General features: G+C 32.3%; 3 protein-coding genes and 1 non-coding gene across 5 annotated transcripts; all 4 read right to left on the minus strand.

Moving 5' to 3' along the window:
* Positions 1-341: 341 nt before the first annotated feature.
* Positions 342-895, minus strand: LOC111892282 (uncharacterized). Its single transcript, XM_023888357.3, has one exon. It carries the CDS (start codon positions 856-858, stop codon positions 505-507), a length of 354 nt encoding a protein of 117 aa, XP_023744125.1. The 5' UTR covers positions 859-895; the 3' UTR covers positions 342-504.
* A 640-nt stretch (positions 896-1,535) lies between these two features.
* LOC111892320 (uncharacterized) lies at positions 1,536-7,502 on the minus strand. 2 transcript variants are annotated; one of them, XM_023888398.3, is made up of 17 exons: positions 7,347-7,502; positions 6,386-6,473; positions 6,189-6,315; positions 5,969-6,097; positions 5,228-5,435; positions 4,994-5,137; positions 4,843-4,917; positions 4,634-4,705; positions 3,408-3,479; positions 3,219-3,290; positions 3,072-3,143; positions 2,906-2,977; positions 2,598-2,669; positions 2,376-2,519; positions 2,222-2,293; positions 1,980-2,126; positions 1,536-1,860 (listed from the first exon to the last, which is right to left on the minus strand). In XM_023888398.3, exons 3-17 carry the CDS (start codon positions 6,270-6,272, stop codon positions 1,676-1,678), a joined length of 1,620 nt encoding a protein of 539 aa, XP_023744166.1. In that variant the 5' UTR covers positions 6,273-6,315; positions 6,386-6,473; positions 7,347-7,502; the 3' UTR covers positions 1,536-1,675. The 2 variants fall into 2 exon arrangements, with proteins under 2 accessions (XP_023744166.1, XP_023744165.1); XM_023888397.3 differs by having other exon boundaries at positions 6,189-6,473.
* Positions 7,503-12,949: 5,447 nt separating this feature from the next.
* On the minus strand, positions 12,950-16,394 carry LOC111892281 (probable serine/threonine protein phosphatase 2A regulatory subunit B''gamma). Its single transcript, XM_023888356.3, has 7 exons — positions 15,926-16,394; positions 15,186-15,401; positions 14,930-15,086; positions 14,725-14,850; positions 14,476-14,601; positions 14,238-14,408; positions 12,950-13,138 (listed from the first exon to the last, which is right to left on the minus strand). Exons 3-6 carry the CDS (start codon positions 14,942-14,944, stop codon positions 14,268-14,270), a joined length of 408 nt encoding a protein of 135 aa, XP_023744124.1. The 5' UTR covers positions 14,945-15,086; positions 15,186-15,401; positions 15,926-16,394; the 3' UTR covers positions 12,950-13,138; positions 14,238-14,267.
* Positions 16,395-23,213: 6,819 nt separating this feature from the next.
* Positions 23,214-23,320, minus strand: LOC111892347 (small nucleolar RNA R71). Its single transcript, XR_002850514.1, has one exon. It is a non-coding gene; the product is annotated as a small nucleolar RNA R71 (small nucleolar RNA).
* Between the last annotated feature and the right edge of the window lie 918 nt (positions 23,321-24,238).

Genomic DNA, 24,238 nt, shown 5'->3' on the forward strand with positions numbered 1-24,238 from the left:
TCAGGTATTCTATTACCTTCATGTAAATATTCAATAACTAAATATCTAATCGCTGTATTTTCTACCTAGTGTAACATTAATATTTATATATATGTAAACCACTCAAAATATTCATCTCCCCAAATATAAATGACAATCGTGCAATATCAGATGAAATAAATGTAATAAACGGACCCGAGTTTTGAACAATATTATTGCTTCAAATAAAACCATGATACTTGTTAATCTATCTAAGCACATGTTAATTTAATAACATAACAATACATGTTAATGGATTAACATTATCACAGACAAATGATCAAATCACCTAGACGCCTTTCAAAAATAGAACAATTGACATATAGAACAATTCCAAGAAGAGCATGTTAATGTTTTTAGCCATATTCTCAATTGATAATTGTAAGTCCGAGTCTACCAACTGCGCACTTAACAAAATGTATGTGCGTACTTAAGACTGTTAAAAGAAAACATAAAGCTTGCAGAAAGCAAGAAATTACATGGGCTTCATTTGCGTGGACTGGTGTCCTCCGGTGGTGTGGCGGTGGTGCCACCACGTGGGTGGGTATTGGAGGCATCGGCAACTCCGGCTGTGACTTTAGCAACATCCAGTGCGGTGGCTTCTGGTTTTTTCTTGGCATAGAGAACGGAGTAGCCAATTCCGGCAGCCATAAGGAAACCAACGACGGTCATGGTGGTGGTGCTGAAGGGTAAACTACGGCGCTGGTGTAGAACGCCACCGGGGTTGTGGCCAGGTGGTCTCTTGGATGACTCCACCCCTATTTTCTTCACTTCCTCCGGACTCATTTTGTGGGTATCCGCCATTTTTCTCCAATCTTCTTCTCCTCCTCCTCCTCCCATCTCTGATCTCTCTCCTTATCTGTTCTGTCGCCGGAAAACATATAAGAGAAGCTTAAAGTGTCGCATGGTGCTGCCATATGTTGTCTAGGTGGCTTAGAAATCGATGGTTGTTCGACGCGTGCACTGTTATAGGCCACGTGTCTCCCTTTGAAGTTTGGCTCATGTTCTCCAATGATTATTAATTTCCAAAACTTATATATTATAGATCGTGGACGTGGATGACCGACAAATGGTCTTTATGTGGTGGTTTTATTTATTTTATAATTTTATTGTATAAATTAAAATATGAGTATGTAAAATATTACTTTTATAATTCATATATTTGAGACCCAAATTCTCTCATACACTTTTAACTTGATGTCGGAACCCCTAAATTGCGACTTACTTTAGTTTTCTTTTTGGAGCATCCAACTCTAGCAAAAAAAAAAAACTATAGCCCTTAGTCCATCGAGAAATTAACATTTTCAAATCATCTTTAATCCATTAATGTTATCCAATTTATCCAATCATCATTAATCATAATTAGTGTAGATTTGTGTTTAATACTTATTTTACCTCAAGAATATAACATTACTAAAAGGGCAATCATAACACACATGTTGATTGTAAGTGCTTAGTGGCATGAATGCATAAACTATTTTGATAATCGTCCACTTAAAGACACAAATATAAATCACTTGGTCAATCAGATCAAATAAAAGTCATATATAACCAATAATTACAACTACAAATATTGAGAAATAACTCTCTTATTCACCAACATACCAAACACACTGAGATCAACATACCAAAATATCTGTGGATCTTGTTTACAAAGCTACTCAGGACGAAAGGTTACCAAATTTGGAAGGTCAGATTCCTGGAGTTGTTTTATATCATTTGGAGTCACGTTGGTGGACTCTAAGCTCAGAGATTTCAACTTCTTCAATGGCTTTAGATGCTGCAATCCTTCCCCTGTTACTTGAGAACTTGATAAGTTTAAAGACACCAATTTTGTCAAACCTGCAACAAAAACACAACAATTACACATTTACGCACCTCTATCTTAAAATATTTTATAAAGCCCCTTTCATTTAATTTTTAAGGAGAGATATAATAAATAATAATAATAATAATAATACCAGTAATGGATTTTAAGGATGCATTTGTAATTTGTTTATTTTGTGACAGGTTCAAAAGCGCCAGAGATCGAAGATCCTTTATATTCCTCACACCAGCATCCGTTATTCCTCCACCACAGATTTCCAAAGACTGAAGTTTTGTAAAATCTAGATGAATAAACAGGGGTATAACCGTCATTCAACGTCACAGACTGTTTTTTTATTTTTTACTAAATATTAAAAATTCATAAATATTGTCATACTGCGCAGAGAATTTGTTCCTGCATCTGTTATTCTAGCACAAAAGAGATCCAGATGAGTCAATCCGGTCAAACCTGCATCCATCCAAAAAATAAGAATTTACTTTTTTTTACAATTTTAGGGATATAAAAGGTTTTTTATTTTTATTTTTGTTACTTGTAAGAGTTGAAAGTCCAGCATCTGTGATGTGGCGAACATCTAAGTTAAGTGATCTAAGAGCTGATAATCCAGATAGATTTGGTAAGCCTCCATCAGTGATAACAGTGAATGAAAGATTTAAAATTTGGAGATTCATCAACCCTGCAACAGATTTTATAAAAGATGAATTAATTAAATTATCTTAATTTTAGTTAAAGTGATGTTAGAAAAATGGGTAACCTGAGAGATGGAAAAGACCATTGCTTCCAACTTCTGTATCAGACAACTCCAAACATTTCAAATGATGAAGGCCTGTCATTTTTTATGGTAAAAAACTTTTATAAAAAGGATTAAAGAATAGTAAAAAGCTTTTATAAAAGTCTTCATTGGGGATGTTATGTGCCACAAAATCTTGAATTCTAGCATGTCAAGTATTCACATTATTCATGTTTGTTTGAATTCTGAACAAGAACTTATATGATGACATGTAAAAAATAATGTAGAAGTAAAAAGATGGGCATAAAATATATAAATAAGAAAAGAATCACCTGCCAAGTTAACCAATCCATTATCCCGAATTCTACATGAATCTAGATTCAAGCTCTCTAAATTATTTAAACCTGGCATATGAGAATAATCTTCTAATTTAATATACATCAATTTATGTTTATTATAAATAAAAATAATAAAAGACAAAGAAAGGACAAGAAGCACCTTTCAGATGTACCAAAACAGCATCTGAAATATCATTGAATCCCAAATTGAGTACTCTTAAAGCCTTTAGCCCTGAAAAACTAACATAATTCAGGACAAAAAAAAAAGAAAGAAATTTACTTTTATGCCACCCTAACAAAGACTTACTTGAAAATTTATGGCACCCGGTATCAGTCAAATTACTTCTGCTTAAATTCAAATAAAGCAGAGTCACAATATCTGCAATTAAAAAAAAAAAAAAAAAGATTTGGCAACATGTGATTAAGAAAAATAACATAATAATAATAATAATAATAATAATAATATGGATTATGGAAATATTGATTTTGTATGGACCTGAAAGTGCATCCAAGCATGCTGCAGTAACAGGGCATCTTTCCATATTCAGCATTGCAAGCTTGTATAATCCTGAAATATTGCACTCATTCTCAACAGAGTCAACTCACTAGGGTTTTGTAATGAAAAAATTAAACCTTGAATTTAGATGCAAGATACAAAATTTAATCCATGTAAAACAATGCATCTGATGATTCATGTAATGAAGGGTCTCAGAATTCAGATGCATTCAACATTTTAAAAAAATGTATTTGGTTTTTGGTGTCATCTTGTTTAAAAAAAATCTCAAAATCCTAACTAAATTATTTTTAATTTTTCAATAATAACTACAAAATACACTCTCTATTTTATTGGGAATTTTCTTTAATTATGTTGTACTGATAAGTGATAAGTATAACTGTTCATCTGTATTTAAATATAAGTTGATAATTGATATTTAGGGCAAATTACTGAAAACCTATTATATTTTGGAAACTTTTGCAATTTAAACAATTATACTTTATTTTATCAATAAACCCATAAAAGTTTTAGACATATTTCCAATTTAACCATTTTGACATTATTGTTTGTGAAATAACCTATGAAACCTGATATAACAGGTCAAAATGGTTCAGTTTAAACTAAAATACATCTGAAACTTTGGGAAATTGTCAAAAAAGTCCCAATATTTTCAGGAAAGTTACATTTTAGTCCCAAGATTTTTTTTGAACATAAAAGTCCTGATTGTTTGTAAAAATACGATAATATGTCATTTCCTGTTAAAAAAAAAAAAAAAAAAAAGTCTTTTTTGTAAACTTGAGCCAAAATGAAATAATCGGGACTTTTATGTTAAAAAAAAAAGCTTGGGACTAAAGTGTAACTTTCCTGAAAATATTGGGACTTTTCTGACAATTTCCCCTGAAACTTTTATGGTTTGACAGGAAAAATAAAATATCAGGGATTAAACTGCAAAATTGCCCAATATATAATGGTTTTTCTATAACTTGCTCTATTTATTAAAAAAAAATAAAAACTGTTGGATAAATATATTTTTTGGCCATCTATTATAGTAAAATTATACATCTAACATACAAATCAATACAAATCACAAATTGTTTATCTTAAGCAATCCCTCTTAATTTACCAATTAAAATTGATCTAGAGATCTGATTTCTATTTTGTTTGGGGACTAGAAATGCAAATCAAACAACAAAAATGTAAATTAGTAAAAGTCAAACTGGATTGACCTTTCAAAAATGTGACCCCATGATCTGTCACCTTGCTGGAAGAAACTTGCAACTCTTTCAAGTTTTTTAGCTCTAAAAACATAAAAAGATATGAATCATCAGCATAACAATAACTGATTTAACTGAAAGTTTGATGCTTCCATTAGTTTTAGTAATGTGAAAAAATGACAATTCCATATAAATTTGTGTTGATATTAAGACTATGTTACCTGAGATAGGTTCCATATCATCATCAGTAATGCAATTGCAACAGTTAATGTTAAGCACCTCAAGCTTTGATAAACCTACCACAAACATGATTACATATAAAAAAAAAAAAAAGATTTCTTAAAATCTGAAAAAGGAAATTATAATTCATACCTTTTAGATGAACAAGACCACCATGGATCAATGGACATCTTTCCAAGTCCAAATTTAGCAAGTTGACCAAACTAGAAAGCACACTCATTCCATTTGTAGTGATGTTGTTTCTTTTCAAACTCAAAGTTGTTAAGTTAGAAAGACCTGAAACAAAAAGCATGAAAAGTTGTATATAGCTAATCTGATTTTGGGGGTGTGAAATTACCATTATAACCTCAGAGAAGAAGAATATACCGCTAATGATATCAAGCCCAATGTCTGAAATTTGGGCACAGAAATTAAAGTTCAAATCTTGGATGTTGTCACAGTTTTTAATGTGGAATAAACCATTATCAGTAACATTAGAATTAGAAATGTCTGCTGAAAGTAAAGATGATCCCTGTGAGGATATGACATCCATCCAACTATCATCAACTCCAGGATATTCTCCTAATTCAATATCCTTCAAAAAAAAATTTAAGATGTTGAATTAGAAAGAAAAAAAATTAAATAAGATGTTGAATTAGATTTGTCATAAATCAAAGAAACCCAAAATTAGCAGGTTGATTTGTGATAACTTTAATGAACCCATTTAATTGAATAGGTTTAATAGGGTTTAAAAAGTGTTTGACCCGAAATCAAAAAACCGAAAAACAAAGAAATAATAATAGTAACCAATGGATTTTTTGTAAAAAATTGAAAAAAGACTTTTCAGGTAAATGGCACAAAAAGTAATGTTTTTTTTTTTTGTGTGTGTGAAAATAGGCTTTTTATTTAATATTTAATTTAACAAGTACAAAACCTTTAGGTTTGTAATTTATCAACCAACTCTAAACAGTTTTCCTTTATGTAATGTTTGAAAACAGGTTTATCTAAAAAGATCAAACTGGAAAAAGAAACAAAAAAGTAAATCAGTGAACCTAAAGATCAACCTTTTTATATACAGTTTATTTAAAATACAAAAATATATATATCCTTCTACTTGTTACTGAATACCTCAAGAGCACAGCCTCGAAAAGCCTCAAGATATGTTTCATTAAGGCGTTTAGAATAGACCAATTGATCAAATATCTGCTGACTAATGTCTCTTGGAAGCATAGAGAATGTGTCATATTGATCAATTTTCTGTTCACAACATAATAAATTATTTTATTAGCATGGGACAAAAGTATCCTAACATGAAATGAATGTCAACCCTTCAAAAGGAATAACTTACTTCACATATTATATGAGTGCACAATTCCATGAGAGATGGGCATATTGCCATTTGCTCTTTATTATCAAAAAAAGAAGCTCCCATACACTTTGAGCTTCCATTTCTAGAAAACCTTCTAGAAATTCCACTGTATGCACCATTTTCATTAGTATGTTGGCCCTGTTTTATGGAACTAACTCCCCCCATAGAGATTTAACCTTTCAAACTGAACAAACAATATAAGCCACTAAACTTGATGGAATTTGATCAGACTTTATGAGCTTAACCAATTCTGTTCATGTTAATCTGCAAGTGAAAGTTGTACTGTTTTTAGTCTACACAGCTTTTCATCACTCTTTCAGGAACAAAAATGAGCTTAAACTAATGATAATCATAATTAAAGTGAATGATTTATAGGGAGATCATTTAGATAAATAGTTTTGATAAGTTGAATTCAAAATAGAGAGAATTACAAAATTAGCCAAATACCTTAAGTACTTTTTTAAAAAATAGCCAAAAAATTAGACTTTTTTCAGAAAATAGTATCCCATAGTTGTTAATGCTTGAAAAGCAAAGAACCATCATATTTACAACCCAAACTGTCCCTTTCAGATATCACTTCCCTAGAAGAGTCCCTTTTTGGTGTAACATAACACAAGATCTTTCCAAGTTTCACAAATCAAACTCTTAACACCAGAAAACAGGTTGTAATACTTCAAAACACAGCAAAGAAAACCCTAAAAACCAAACAACACAAAAATGCATAATAACACTATCAGCAAGATGTATAATCAACATCATCATCTTCATGCAATTGAGAGCTATCGGTAATAGACTAATAGTGAAAAAGCCTTCTATAGCAAGATCACGAGACTTTCAGAGCCAGAACATCAAGGAATTATGGGTATCAATTCGTGCCAAAAAGAAATTCAAAATTAAAGCGAATAAAAGGTCCAAGGCAATAACGAAAATCAAATTTACTTCATTTCTTGCGAAATGAAGCTATATGATACATCGATAGAGAAGGGGAAGAACATGAACCGAAGTCTAACAAGGCTTAACAAATCATGCAATCGCGAAATCGCAGTATAGTAATTAGAAATCCGATAAATTCTAACAAAAATCGAAATGAACGATTAGATAATCAAAGCAAAAGAAGAACAGATAAATGATTATTACTTTCGACGATCACTTTCAGAGGCTTCCGGTGTAAGAACAGAATGAAAAGGGAAGCAAAATCGCACAGAAAAGGAGTGCTGACGAGTCAGTGAATTAGCGAGGGATGATGGAAACGTGGAAGATCGAGGTTTGTTATTTATACTGGCAGAGAAAGGCGGAACGGTGGGCCCCATTTTAAGGGATTCTGTTCGCTTTTTATCCTTCGCTTTCTTTTGTAAAATCCAAGTGGGGCCGCTCCTGTGCTTACGTATTTTTGGTGCCGGATGCAAAATGTGTTTGGGATTGTGTTTATAAAAATAAATAATAATCGTAAATTATAAATGACTATTTTATGCAATGTTTTAAAAATTGGTTTTTTAGTTGAACCACTATGGTGATCGGTTTAACCGGTTGGACCGCCGAGTGAACCGGTTTCTATATTTTTCATGTTTTTTTTCTATTTTCCTACATGTACATACATATATAAATTATGAATTTGATGTTTACAAGTTCAAACATTAAAAATATATATAAAAATAAGTTGTAAATGAATCAAAATACATTAAAATAATACATAACCACAAGTTTTAGTGTTTTACATCAATCCATATATGCTAAAAAGAAAATAAAATATAATACCGAAACGAAATATAGTTCTAGATGAATACAACCACATCAAAAAACTTTATAAAATTTAACATATGTTTTTATTTAGAGAAAACTAAATATATTTGAAAAAAAATACCAAAGTTTATTATGTAAATAATTAATTTTCATGTGTTTTTATTCGGATTAACCGGTTCAACCGGTTTATTTTGACCGGTTCAACCGGTTTTTTCTAAAAACCGGCCGGTTCAATCCGGTTCAGAAATCAATGTAAAACCGGTGATAGTTGAACCGCTCCCTCTCCCAGTTCCCGGTCCAACCAGTTCAACCGGCCGGTTCAAACCGGTTTTTAAAACAGTGATTTTATGTGATACCAAAATCAAAATTTTAGCATGAGTATCTTCTTCTTCCTCCTTAATAAATGAATTTTTTTTTGTCACATGTCAATCTTTCATTAGTTTTGACATTTGTCATTTTGTGGTATTTTTGAAATATATATTATCCATTTATCAATTTTTGATTTGTTTTAATTTTTAAAATTAAAAAATAATATAATCTTATACTTATATATGTAAAGTATCAAATGTAATAAATATTATAATAAATTGAATTAATATATTTCTTATTTCTTTATTTCAAAATTTTATTTTAAAAAATACTTATTATTTACATTGTAATATCTTATTTTCTTTAATCAACCCCGTGTAAAACACAAGTTTTACACCTAGTAACCTATAAAATGGTATAAGTTATAAATACTTGTTTAGTATTTGACAAAAATGTTATGGTTGTAAAACAATCAAAAAATTTATAGAACATATAAAGGAAAAGACATAATATGATATTTTTATTTTAAAAAGTCTTAGAAAGTTTAAAAAAAAACAATAAAAATATTTATTAAAAACTCTTTATTAGCATGGATGAAGTCTATCCATGGCTCCAAACCACTTGTCACCTTATTTTCATTGTCATATCATTTTTTTCCTTTTTAATTTTTTATGTATTTGAAATATTAACCGTGAAAGTTTCATTTTTCTTGTAATATAGTTGGTATTTATATGCAGTATCATCAATGTTTTAAAATTTGATTTTTAGTTGAATCGGTATGATGATCTTTTCCTCATTCAACCTTTAAACCGATTTAACCGTTGGTTCAACCGATTTACAAAACTTTATAACATTTATCATATGTTATTATTCAAATAAATCAGTCCAAATACATTAAAAACACATATCTGTAATGTTTACATAAAAAATAAAATAAAGTATAGAACAGAAACAAAATATAGTTTTAGATGAATACAAACGTATTACAAAACTTTATAACATTTACCATTTGTTATTATTCAAAAAAATCTAAATAAACGTGAAAAAAAACATCCAAAGTTTGTTATGAAAATGATTTATTTACATATGTTTTTATTTAATTTAACCGGTTAAACTGATTTAATTTAATCGGTTCAACTGGATTTTTGTAAAAACCGGCCGGTTCATTCCAGTTCAAAAATAAACATAAAATCGGTATTAGTTGAACCGCTCCCCTCTTTAGTTCCCGGTCCAACTGATTCAAACCGGTTTAAAATATTGAGTATCATAGTTTCATAACATGTGCTAAAGCTGTTTGTATTATAAATTATTCTTCAAATATAGGCTTTTATTTTTCCATTGTAAAGTGTCTTGACCAAGGTTTTAAAAAGCTCGTCATGGCTCCGTCATGGCGCGCCATGCCTCCAAGGCTTGTATGTGTCGCCAAGCTTTACCAAAATGCCGCATTGACTCATATATGTGTATAAAAATAAATAATAGTTGAAAATACATATAAAAATTGTCGTCTTAAGTCACGCCTTACAAACAACGTGACTCGCCAAGGCTCGGAAAAGTTTGAGGCTTGACATTGCCGCCAAGTCACGTCTTCCGTTATTTAGAACCTTAGTCTTGACAAATGGAATGAACCTATGCTCAAAGACGGAACTCTTAAGGGCTAGGAGGGGCCAGGGCTAATGGTCCTTCTATTTTTCTATAATTCATATTTTTATATGTATTTTCAACTATTATATATATATATATATATATATATATATATATATATATATATATATATATATATATATATATATATATATATATATAATATGTTTCTTTTTGGGATTTTTTTAAGACAAAATTGCAAAAATGGTCACTGTGGTATACATTTTTGGGGTTTTTGGTCCAAACTACGAGTTTTTTGGATCGGTGGTCCTTTTGAGCTAGTTTGCCTGTAATTTTGGTCCCTCGGAAAACTGAAAAGACTAAAATGCCCTTTATGATATATTTTTTATATTTTTTCTATTTGACTTAAAGGAAAAAAGAAAATAAATAATTAATTTGGGCCCACTTATCTTTCTTTCTCTCTCTCTCTCTCTCTCTCTCTCTCTCTCTCTCCTTGATTCCCTCACCCAAACACCCCCTTTTGTTGTTGTTGCTTCCCCTCTATGGGTGTGCCATCGGAGCAGAAAGAAGAACCATGAGGGAGTTGCTGGAGCAACCTCCCTTGCCACATCAGACGGCAGAATCGCCTCCTCCTCCACTCCGTTGCAAATCGCCACTATAAGACAAATTGCCACAACCTCTGCAGCTCCCTTCCTCCCTCATTTTTTTTCTTATTGATTAATCACCCCAAACACCCTACAATCACTTCGAGCGCTACCCAACATCCACAGCCGACAACAAAAAAGGAATGTAGTAGAGAAGAGCACCGGAGCAGCCTTATTGCCACCAACATCTTCAACCCCTTACCACCACTGTTGCCCTGTTCCAGCCATCACCTTCGATTGTTCAACTAACCCACGAAGGTGAAGAACCCCCCTCCTTCATCGCTTGTGTTACATGACAAAAAGAACCCCTCTCGCCATTAATGGCGGCAAAAGCGATCGCCGTTTCTGCTACTCCTCTTCCTTGCATATGAAGACACCGACGATAAGTTGAATGAGACTAAGAAGATCACCAGCCTTGAAAGTTCTTCCTTAAACCACTGCCTAGTCACCTCACTGAAACTGCTTTGCTCTTTTGATCTGTGCTTGCCAATTGGAGATTAAACCATAGGGGTGGCCGGACATCGGCTTCCCTCCTAGCGATATGTAAAGCCTTTTAGCGAACCACCTTGGTCGTTGCTACTATGAGGACTCCAACCATCGCCAGCCACTGATTTCGATCACCACCAACTCCTCCTTCCTCCCTTATGTCATTCTCGTCGAGTGTAAGTCGAAAACAAAGCAGCAAAAAGGGTCGGTATTTTAAAAGATGAGTATAAAAGGTTGAGAGAGAGAGAGAGAGAAGTAGGCCCACTTTTATATTTATTGATAATAACAGTTTTAAAAAGTAAAAGAAAAATGAAAACTTAATTCATTAAGGGTATAATAGTCATTTTAGTTTTGACAGTGACTAAAACTACAAGCAAACTAGCTCAAAAGGACCATCAATTTAAAAAACTCATGGTTTAGACCAAAGCTCCAAAAAAATACATACCACAAGAACCATTTTTACAATTTTGTCTTTTTTTGATCTATCTAATGATTCATTGGCTTGCGATATATATATATATATATATATATATATATATATATATATATATATATATATATATATATATATATATATATATATATATATATATATATATATATATTAAATTTTTCTTACTTTTCTATAAAAAAAAAATTTGTTCTCACTTCAAATCAAATTACTTTTTATGTTCATATGTTTTTATTAGGCTATCCTTTTATTTATTTTTAATTGGTTACTTTTTTTTATTTGTTTTATCCATTGTATTTGAACGATAGCTTCTAGAATGTGTTTTCCAACTACATTGATATATTTTATTTGTTTTTTAATTTTTAGTATTATTCTAGAATGTGTTTTCCAACTACATTGATATATTTTATTTGTTTTCTTAATTATTAGTATTGTTGTATATTTATTTTAATTGATAATTTGGTTTCTCTTATACTTTAGTCGCATTGTTGGTTTGATTGTTTCTTTCATTATTTATGATGGTATTGTAGTGTGTAAATTTTTTACCCGAATGATTTTTTTATGTTTCATTTGATTAGTTGTTCAATAAAGACCTTTATTAAGCATGCAATGTTTTTATTTAATTATAATGTAGATTTTTGTTTTCAATATCATATTAGTATATTTATTAGTTGTTAAATGATTTTGATTAGAGTTTGAAATTTTTTTGTATATATATATATATATATATATATATATATATATATATATATATATATATATATATATATATATATATATATATATATATATATATATATATATTTTTCCGAAAACCTAAGAACTAAAGGTGGAACGTTAGATCAAAATTATTTCATTAAGGGCATAATCGTCATCTTACCGATCTTATTTCATGTTTAATTGTTTTTTTGTTATTGGAGATATTAATGAAAGTTCTATAAATTAACATAATAAATCAAATTTCGGACTTTTTTTAAAAAAAAAAAAAACTAATTTCGGATTTTTTGTTAAAAAAATAAATTTTGACTTTTTAATATATATATATATATATATATATATATATATATATATATATATATATATATATATATATATATATATATATATAAATTTTTTCAGAAAACATTAATTTAAAAAAAATTGAAAAAATATATATATATTTTTTAAAAACTACAATTTTTTCAAAAAAAAAAACTGCACTTTTGAAAAAAAAAAACGTATTTTAAAAAAAAAACTGCATTTTTTTAAAAAAAACTACAATTTTAAAATAAAAACTGTATTTTTTTCAAAAAAAGAACTGTAATTTAAAAAAAAATGCATTTAAAAAAACAACAATTTTTTTAAAAAAGTTAATTTTTAAAAACTAGTAAATTTTAACAAAAAGAAAAAACTAGAATATTAAAAAAAAAAAAAAAAAACTCCTATTTATTTAACAAAAAAAATCATCATTTTAGGTGCATATATATGCATATTTATTATACTATAATATTCGTAAGTAATCATAAAAAATCCCATTTTTATTAATAAATTTATAATTATAATAGTACAAGTATTTTATTCAATACAAAATAAAATATAAAAAATATAAAATGTTATGAAGATTCACGGTGATGTCATTTCTTCATATCAAGATTTCCGTATTTTCTCCACTTTATCGCTTTTTACTTCTTCAATATTCTCCACAAATTTTTCAAAATCTACAATAAAATTTAAAACAAATGATTAATGCAAGAATACTCACAAAAATACATATGTATATATCATGTAAGATTCAAATGTGATTATATCATGTAAGATACATGTGTTTATATAATGTGAATATCACATGTGATTGTATCTTTTATGATTCAAATGTGAAATTTACAAAAAAATTAGAAAAAAAATAATTAACGAAGAACACTCACACAAAATGCATGTGTGCATATAGACGTAATTCATATGTGGTTCACTTGTGATTTATATGTGAATCACATGTAATTCATATGTTATTCACTTGTGATTTAAATGTGATTAATATGTGAATTACATGTAAATCACATATAATTCATATGTGATCCACTTATGAAGCACATGTAATTCATATGTGATTTACATGTGAATCATATGTTAATTACATGTGATTTACATGTGAATCACATATAATTCATATTTTCCACCAAGTTCTGTTCCTATAATTCATATGTGATTTACTTGTAAATCACATGTAATTCATATATGATTACATGTGAATCATATGTGAATTACACGTGATTTACATGTGAATCACATGTAATTCATATGTGAATAACATGTTGTCTACATGTGAATCACATGTAATTCATATGTGATTCAATTGTGATTTACATGTGAATCACATGTAATTAATATGTGATTCACTTGTGATTTACATGTGAATCACAAATAAATCATATGTGAATTACATGTGAATCATATGTAATTAATATGTGAATTGCATGTTATTTACATGTGAATCATATGTAATTCATATGTGAATTACATGTTATTTACATGTGAATCACATGTAATTCATATGTGATTTACATGTGAATCACATGTAACTCATATGTGAATTACATGTAAATCACATGTAATTCATATAGAGAAATTGAAGCAGACTTGGTTGGTTTTAGTTATCAAATGATTACTAAAACGCATCAATACTAGAGGCCAACCAAAACATGCTAATGAAATATAATGGAATCATGGAAGGAATGGAATGGAAATACAATACTAAAGGCCAACCAAACATGGTAATGGAATGTCAATTTAATTCCATAGTTTTTTGAATAACCTTACCTGAATGAGTAGTAGTGTTTTGAATTGAAATCAAAATGGAGCCTCAAGAGACTCATCCCATATATCCCCACTACCATTAGATGCATTATCTACATCTTCCTCCATTGAAAGCCTTATATATTCCCGGTATGCAAGCCGATCCCATTCAGTCAATGTTGGATTCTCACATTCCTGTTTAAAAAAAAATGTTATTTCCATTTCTACCCCTGATGATATTTTTAAAGATGAAATGGCTTACCTGGCAAATGAGAAAGGGGTCACGGGATTCAAAGGCCATGAACTTATTAAGGTTAAAGAGGATATTGAAAGTTCTTCCAGAGAGCTTGCTTCCTTTCAAGTCTTGTAATGTAAAATAAGCCTCTTCCTATAAATAAAAATTATATATAGTTAAAAAGAAAACTAATATGATTGTATAAAACGTTGGTTAAAAATAAAAATTATTTCCATTTCTACCCGTGATGATATTACTAAAGATGGAATGGCTTACCTGGCAAATAAGAAAAGGGTCACGGGATTCAAAGGTCATGAACTTATTAAGGTTAAAGAGGATATTGAAAGTGCTTCCAGAGAGCTTGCTTCCTTTCAAGTCTTGTAATGTAAAATAAGCCTCTTCCTGTAAATAAAAATTATATATAGTTAAAAAGAAAACTAATATGATGGTATAAAACTTTGGTTAATAAAATAAAGGGTACCTGTGGTTTAATCATGTCAATTATTTGACATAAAATGTCCTAAAAAAGAACAAGCTCTTGATCCATGCATTCCATCCTATGAAACTCTTCTTCATAGAAGAATTGTAATTCATTCCTAGTCAGCACCCCATTGCCATCCACATATATACACTTAAAACTGAAAAAACAAATTTAATTTATTTACAGTGTCTAAGTTAGATATCTCATATCAGGCTGCTTTAGTAATGTATAAATTTAATTTATTTGCAGTGTCAACCTGAGGTATGAACTCTCTGACTAGCTCGCTAACTACTTTCAAAGGAGAACTTAAAACAGAGGGGCCCGCCCTTTGTTTTGTGACATGTGGCGAACCAGAAGGGCTTCTTGGTGAAAGTGGAGGCACAGAGTTGCTACAAGCAAATTTAGGGCTTTAACTTGTTGCAGATACATTAAATGTAAGCTCTGATTTAGCCTTGCTTACCAAAGACCTCACCTATATACAAAAGGGCAAAAGTGGAAAATATAACAACCTTGAGTGGGAAATTGGTAAGATGACAAAAATGCTTATCATGTAAACAAGAATCAACAACAATACAGAAAGTCATGAATAAATAAAAAGGAACTATAATATCAAAAGAGAAACATCTATGAAGGAATGGCCTTACAGTCACTTAAATAATAGCCTAGAAATAGTTGTCCATCATAAGATAAACATCTATGAAGGAACATATTTATACAAAATCAAAAAACTAATTTACTGAATTGGAACTATAATATCAAAAGTTTGAACTCGTACATCAAGAAAAGTTATGAAAAGGTTATAAATACCTACAGCAAGACCAAATTCAAAAGATGATACTATTTGAAACATAAATTGAATGTAGAGAGCAAAAATCAAACTAATAAAGACGTTGAGTTTACAGTGACATGAAAGTCAGATTTAGGTACAAATGTAAGCTATGGAATTGGAATTGGAATTCTGAATTCTGAAAGATGAAGGAATGTAGTATAACTAACATTTTAAATGGATGAGGTTTCTATGATTGTGAATTCAATTTCGTTGATAGAATTTGTGTAGAGATCGAAGTTAGTGAATTGTTTCAGTAACCGGATGCCTTTTGTGAAGAACCTGCTCCGGTATACGCTCAATATTTGAAATTGATGCATCATCTCCGCCCTAGAACTCCTCAACAAATCATTGTATTTGATTGCTAGTCATATGGATCCCATCATCGGAGTTTGATTTAATGAGGGAGGGCAGGCTATTAGAGGGTGGAGGGAGGCAGATGATTAGGAGAGTCAGTAAAGAATAGGAGAGAAGTTGATTTGATGGAGGCGAAGGCAGCAATAACGTCATCTGACGGAGGTGAAGGTGACATCGTCCGCTCTCTTGGTTCATGGAAGAAGGGTCTGATCGGTTGATTCCCTTAATGAGTCATTTTCTGTTATCCCTAAAATAACCTCTGTGACATTTTATTAATATACTCCCGCCCTTCTACTATGTTATTTATTTACAAAAATGCCACGATGCATCTTAACCATCATTTTTTTTTTATCTAATGTTCCTATTTTAGTTCTTGGGTTATCGGGAAACTATAAGTTTTTAAATGATCATTCCTCTCTCTCCCTCTCCCTCTGAAGGGTTATATGGAACACAAAAAAAAAAACCCTAAAATTACATAAAAATACATAAAAAAAATACTTAGATATCACAAATCTTTTTTTGACTTTATATTTTTAAAAATCACACCTTTTTATAAATTCTCTAAAAAAATTAAAAAAATTGATTATTATTTATTTATTTATTTATTTGTTTTTTTTTAAATTTCAATGATATTATATAAAAAGTTGTGATTTTTAAGAATATAAAGTAAAAAAAAAAAGATTTGTGATCTCTAAGTATTTTTTTATGCATTTTTATGATTTTTAGGGTTTTTTTGTTTTCCATATATATATATATATATATATATATATATATATATATATATATATATATATATATATATATATATATATATATAAAATCCCATTTTCATAACAAAAATTTTTATTTTTTATTTAAGGTAAAACTTCACATTGTAGAATCCAAATTAAGAAAACATATTTGTTCAAATTACAGTTGTTTATAAATCAGGGTGAGATAGATAATGTTGAATCTCCTTTGTTGTTGATGTGTGTGTATAGTCACACATTCGTCTTCCCACGATCACCAACACTACCTGAAAAACATTTAATCCACAAGTGTAAGTCAAAGCTTAGTGGGTTCCCTAAAATATCACACACCATAATACATATACAATGTTTACACATTGGGCCCTCGGTCACGAAGACTGGATTGCCCTTGGGCCCACATTCATAAATACTTGATTGCCCCGAGTATGTTGGCCTATCGCTTCAACCTAACCGCTCGCCTGAGTCTCCAACCCACGACTGGTTCTTCTCATGTGCATACAACTTATAGGCGGCTCGCACCTGGTATCTTGGCCTACAACACGAATCAGGATTGCCTCAACCTAACCCAACACGATTTGTCGACATATATAATCAAACAAGCAATCAAGTAACACATAATCACATCCGATAATCTACATGATTCTACATGTCGAACAACTTACTACTACTTACTAGGCCTCTCCCAGTACATTACACCACCATTGGTAAATCTCCAAGGAATGCATAACTATATGTAACCAAATGTGAGATAGATACCCGAACAGATGATCCTACTCTAGAGACACAACCAAACAAGGAATGGGCAAGAAAGACTAGATCAAGAGTTTTTACGTTATCCTAAGTAACTACATACAGCCCCTAGGGCACCCCACTAGACGATAGCCATCTTATTGGTACTTTAACCAACATATCACTACTCATATATCCTAACATACAAGGACATATACTGCAACATATAGTATATTGAGGAAAGTCACTTGGATCGGAGACCCAAGAAATACAGCGACACACTCACCCTCTACATCGATTGCTCCTGTGAACCGACTAACACCAAAACATGGTAGAACCTTAAACAACAACCCAATTCTTTCAAGTTTCAAGTTTGACCCAAATTCAAACTGGTCAAAAAGTCAGCGGTCAACAATTCAACGACTCTCCACAACGTGACAATCTCTTAGTCACGTCATGGCCAACTAAAGACAAAATAGTCGTGAGGTCTTCAATCGTCACGATGTAATAGGCACCTCTTCATATCTTAAGAACTGGCTCATGGGCAACTTGATGGTTTAAGCCCTTAATCCATTCAGCTATACACCCATATCCTCCCTAAGGCTTCCTTACAACACATAATCCATAAAAATCATTACTTTAAAGTCATACATGCCCAATGCAAGTCTTGTGTAACATCTATAAAAATCACAACAAATTTGAACTTTTTACAACAACCCCAATCGTAAAATGTTTAAAAAATATTTATTTTCAAAGTATTGTTCCATTTCATAGTATCCCATAGATCAAAAGTACATAAACAAAGGATATGTACGGTCATGCCTTCGCCTTCCTGCGATCGTCAGAAGTACCTGAAACAACAACTAAAAACAATAAGCCAAATCTTAGTGAGTTCCCCCAAAGTATCACCATATATATATATATATATATATATATATATATATATATATATATATATATATATATATATATATAAAACAAACAATAGCATGCATACAGAACCTTCAACCTGACTGGAGTGCCCCGTCGGCCTACACGCTATCTGGACCGCTCACAAAACCTTCAGCATGACTGGACCGCCTCACTGGGCCTTCAGCCTATCTGGATCGTTCTCCGGGCCATCACCCTGACTAATCTGCCTCACAGGCCTTCATTTTATCTGGGCCACCCTAGGTCTCTTGGCCTTCAGTCTCCACTGATCCGCGACAACCCAACCGCTCATAACATGTCGACAATACATAACAGATAAACATATAACCAGTCAGTAGACAACAAGCATATTTAACAGATCACTACAACATACTAACATCCTATATACTAGGATACAGATCTAACAGATCACTACATCATAACAACATATGGTAAACCAGGATATCAATCCAATGAGCCAACCTTGGTGCCTTCGACCCATAAGTACAGTGAGGAAAACTCACCTTACAGTCCGAACAGTAGTTGATGAGGTCGTGACTCCGAATCTCAAATCTAACTGTCACTTATCCAACCAAATGGCCGATTCTCAACCACAATCCAAAATACCCTAAATAACCTTAAGTCAAATTAGTCAAAGTTAAGGTTAAACTGGTTAAAATCCATAATTCAATAGAGTCAACATGGTTGAGTCGACCCAGTGAGCGTGCGTGGGGCGTACTCGCGTTGAATGGAAATGGGGTGGCTAACTGAGTATGATCGGCATACACATATGTACGTAGTACGTATTCACATTATTTTCTCTTTTAATATTAAGAGGTTAATACTTTGACTTAATGCATCCAATTGCAGATCCATGGCCAAAATATCATAAAGAGTCATAAAGTTTCCAACTTTAAGACCTTGCATGTCCAATAAGTTCTTAAAACACCAAAACTCAACATCTTAATGCATTAAGACCTTCTAAATTTTGCATAGAGCAAAACCAACCATTTGGAACCCATTTTTATGACTCAAGACCCTTCCAAATGTCTAAAAGGACGACTTTAGGGTTAAGAACATGTTATGCTAATGATTAACCACATTTAGGACAAAAAGGACCTAAAACCAAGCCTAAAACAAGATCTAAAAGAAACTTCACCAAGTTCAAAACTTTACACCTCCAGATGATGCCAAAAGGTGTTGTGATTCTGGATCTAAAGAGCTTCACTCCTCCAAGATGGTCTCTACTTCTTTCCTTCTTCTTTAAAAGCACAAAACACACACACACACTCAAGCTTAGAAATGCTTCACAATATGTATTAGGGTTGCAAAAACATTCTAAGAGGATGGAGGTTGATGAAGTGAAGGGAAATGAGGTTATAATGGGGTTTAAATATGAGCAATACCCTAAAAATTAAGGTTTGCATGACTGGTACGTACGCCCTACGTATAAATGTACGTTTGGAGTATTAGGGCGCGCCCCAGTACGCTCAGCGTACACACTTACGCATGGCATACTCCTCCAAAACCCAAATTATGAAAATACCACTAGGGCCCTCTTTGCACTCTTTCTTAAACTTAGGGATCAAAATGCAATATAATTCAATTTTAGGGTTAATAATGAAAGTACCTCAAAACAGGATACTACAGTTCTCCCCCACTTGACTTAGACTTCGTCCTCGAAGTCTTCTGCAACGAATAACTCAGGATAATACTCCCTCGTCTCATCTTCCGGCTCCAAGGTCCACTCGGAGCCTCTCTAATGCTACCACTAAACCTTTACCAAAGGTATCTCCTTGTTGCATAGGACCTTCATCTTTTTTTTTCCAAAATAGCCACCGGTCTCTCAATATAATTTAGGTGCTCGTCGACCTGAATATCGTATGAAGGAATCATTGTTTCGCTGTCTAACACACAATTTCGCACTTGAGAGACATGGAAAGTGGTGTGGATCTGACCGGTCTCGCAAGGCAAATCCAACTGGTAAGCCACCCTGCCTACCGTAGCGATCATACGGAAAGTTCCAATATACCAGGGACCCAATTTCCTCATCTTCCTAAAGCGTATCACGCCCTTCCAAAGCGAGACCTTCAGGAGCACCATATCGCCAACCTGAAACTCCAACTATGATCGACACCGGTCGGCATAGCTCTTCTGCTGAATCTAAGTGGTTTATAGTCTCTGTATGATCTACTGAATAAACTCCATGGTCTAAAGGACTACTTTGGTCCTTCCCATGACCCTATTACCAACCTCTCCCCAACAAACTGGGATACGACATCTTCAACCATACAAGAGCTCAAATGGCGGGGCACCAATGCTAGAGTGATAACTGTTGTTGTAGGAGAACTCCTGAAACATCCCAAAAATACGACCAAAAAATTCGTTTAAATCATTAATAAAACCATAGTGATCCAAACATCATATAAAATCATAAGTCATTGATATTGCCATATTTATACATGTTTTAGGCAATATTTATTTACATTTTTATTAATATTTTGGTTATTAGCATAGAATAATGGTACTTATAAACTTAAATTATATTTTGCAACCAAATAGAAGCATTTTTTAGAAAAAGGACTAAAAATGACAAAACATGGAACTTTGGAGGCTTGGAGAATAAAAGAAGAAAGAAGCTTACGAAATCTGCTAATTTCACGTTGTGAGGCTTATAGATTCACGACATGAACACGAATCTTCGAGAAGATAGACATCGCGAAGAAGAGTCATTAGCCAACACGGATATCTACTATTTACGTCGTGAGACATATCCATTCACGACGTGAGTGCGGAAAAATCAGAATATATATATTTCCTTGCTCATTACGATTGGGGGGCTTTTTGGCTGATTAAGATAGTCCCTGGAGATGAATTTCAGAAGGAGAAAAGGTCTGGAATTGGCTTTCAACACCAAAGGAGAATAGAAGTTCATAATTGGATTCTAGTTTTGGTACTTTAATTATGTTTTTGAGTATGAGTTATTTGAGTTTATTTGCTAGGATGTCCAGCTAAATCTAGCTGCTCCTGTTAGCTAGATTAAGCTGGAACTCATGGTGTTAATACTTTAGATTTGAATTTACTTGTTGGTTATGACTTGTGTTTGATTGATTGAACCTAGCATGTTTGATTTAATGTTTGATTGCTTTAAATTCATATTTTGTGTAGTTAGTGAATATGAAGTTGCATGAATTTGCATACCTAATAATTCAGTGAACACACGTTTATTAGAGCTAAGATCAAACCAATCTTAGATAAGTAATTGAATTATGGAATTAAGATGTGTTAGAGAACTAATATTATGACCGTAAGTGTGTTTTCCGAATCAATCTTACATGGATCCAATCATATTCAATAATTGATTCTGTGTTAACTATTGTGTGACCATACATAGACTTACATGAATTAATTAATGTTAGTAAATTTAGAACTGAATTGCTAATACTATCTTAATTAATAACCAACAGTAATTGTCATAGCTAATCTATAAACCATTGAGGGAAAGTGGATTCGAACTAACAGAAGTGTTTTGTTTATTGATTGAATTTGTGTTAAAGAATTAAGTTTATCTAAACTTGAAAAATTAGATAAATCTCATTTCTTTGTTAGTAATTAGGTTAATTTAGTAGTAGATAAATTAATTAGTCAAAACCGTTTTGTGTGATCGACACCTGACCTACCCGACTATTCTATAATTTGACTAGGTACACTGCCTAGGTGCAATTTAGTTAGTTAAGTTAGTTAGGTTATAAATATAAAATTAGGTGTAGCTATTTGCACGCATCAAGTTTTTGGCGGCGTTGTCGGGGAACAACTTATTTAACTGTTGATTTATTTGCTTTAGATTGATTGATCCTTTTTGTGGGGTCAAACCTGTAAAAAGTTACATTTTAGTTTAGTTTTTTTAAAACTGAATTCACGACGTGAACTTTATTAGCTCACGAAGTGAATCCAGTAATTTCCTTTTTTCTTTGTTTTTCTGTTGTAGTTCAGTTTTACGTTTTTATTTTTATTTATTTTGCATAAGTTCATGACCAGAGGCTCTAACGCACCTTTGGTGTCACCACTTGAAGATCCAGAGTCAGCCCTTCACACGAAGACGGATAAGACCGTGGGGGTGAGTGAAACACCAAAAAAGTCATCTTTCAAAGACCTCAAATCAGTCTTTGGAAGGAAGTCGGGAAAGAAAGTAGGAGAGTCGAGTACATCATCAAAGGAAAAAAGCAAGATAGAAAGCTTTGAGCGAGATCCAAACCCAAGGGATACCGAATAAGATACCGAGCTTGAACTTGCATTACATGGAAGTGAATCCGAAGACGATTCTGATAACGAAATGGCGGATATTGCGGATATGTCCATGGGAGCTTACAAAAAGCGAATTAGAGATGATGTTGGTCATGGCCTAATACAACTTGCAATTCCTGCAACTGCCCCATTCGAACTGAAAGGACACATCCTTGCTGCACTTAGGGATGTACCATTTTTGGAAATGATCATGAGGATGCTTACAAGCATTTGGATGAAGTAACTGACATAGCATATTATTTCAATATCCCAAGTTCCAAGAGAGACGGTCTTGCTAAGGATGCTGTCAGTCACTTTTAAAGGAGCTGCTAAAGATTGGCTAAAGGCACTACCACCCGGTGCAATCACTACTTGGGCCCAAATGCGCGAACAGTTTTTAGATCATTTTTGCCCACCTTCCAAGATAACTAAACTGAAAAAGGCAATAGCAAATTTTGAGCAAAATCTGGATGAGTCACTTTATGAGGCATGGGAGCACTATAAGAGATTGTTGAGAAATTATCCTCAAAATGACCTCAATGTACAACAATAAGTGTTAGTCTTTTATGATGGTGTTAATGTCATGACAAGGCATCTCCTTGATTCCCAATGACCATTTACCAAGAAAAATTTGGGGGAAGTTAAGGAGTTAGTGGAAGAATTTGCAAAGCTTTCTCATGAGTATCACAATCCAAGAAGTGAGGGAGTAAAAGGAAGCGGGGGTGGAAATTCTGCAGACATGGCTGTTGTGATGGCCATGCTTGATACAATGGACAGGAGGATGACAAAAATGGACCAAACAATACATGCTATAAGAGTTGGATGTGAAAGGTGTAATGGTCCACACTTGACTAAGGATTGCAGCTTAGCTGATAATGGGTATAAAAAGGCTCAAGTTTGTTATTCGAGTGGGGATAAGTGTGATGAAGATTGGAGAAAATCATAGAAGGAGTGGCTATCATATGATGAATACAAGAAGAAGAAGGAAGAGAAATATAAGCAGACAGGTCAAGGCTTCTACCAAAGAGCAACCACCAGCCGAGAAGAAAGTAGATTTGGAAAACATTTTGACCCGATTTATGGAAGCTTCCGAGAGGAGACACGATGATACTAATGCAGTGCTGAAGGAACACATGAAAATGATGAAAGAACATCAAACAATGATGATTGACTAGCAAGCTTCATTAAGAAATCATCAAGCATCGATCCATAATCTCGAAGTTCAAATTGGTCAACTAACTACTTTGGTGAGCAACAAATTATCCTCACAATTTCCCGAAAAGAATGCTCAATCCCATGTTATGATGATTAAGAATGAAGAAAAGGCCATCTATGAGCTCCTAAAAGCATTAGAAGTGGAGCCAAGGCAGCATGAACCAGAATCGAAGAAGTTAAAGATCGAAAATCAAAATTCTGCTGAAATACCAGAGTCACGACGTGAGCCCAATATGCTCA

Source organism: Lactuca sativa, chromosome 4, assembly GCF_002870075.4.
Source record: "Lactuca sativa cultivar Salinas chromosome 4, Lsat_Salinas_v11, whole genome shotgun sequence".
Lineage (NCBI taxonomy): Eukaryota > Viridiplantae > Streptophyta > Magnoliopsida > Asterales > Asteraceae > Lactuca > Lactuca sativa.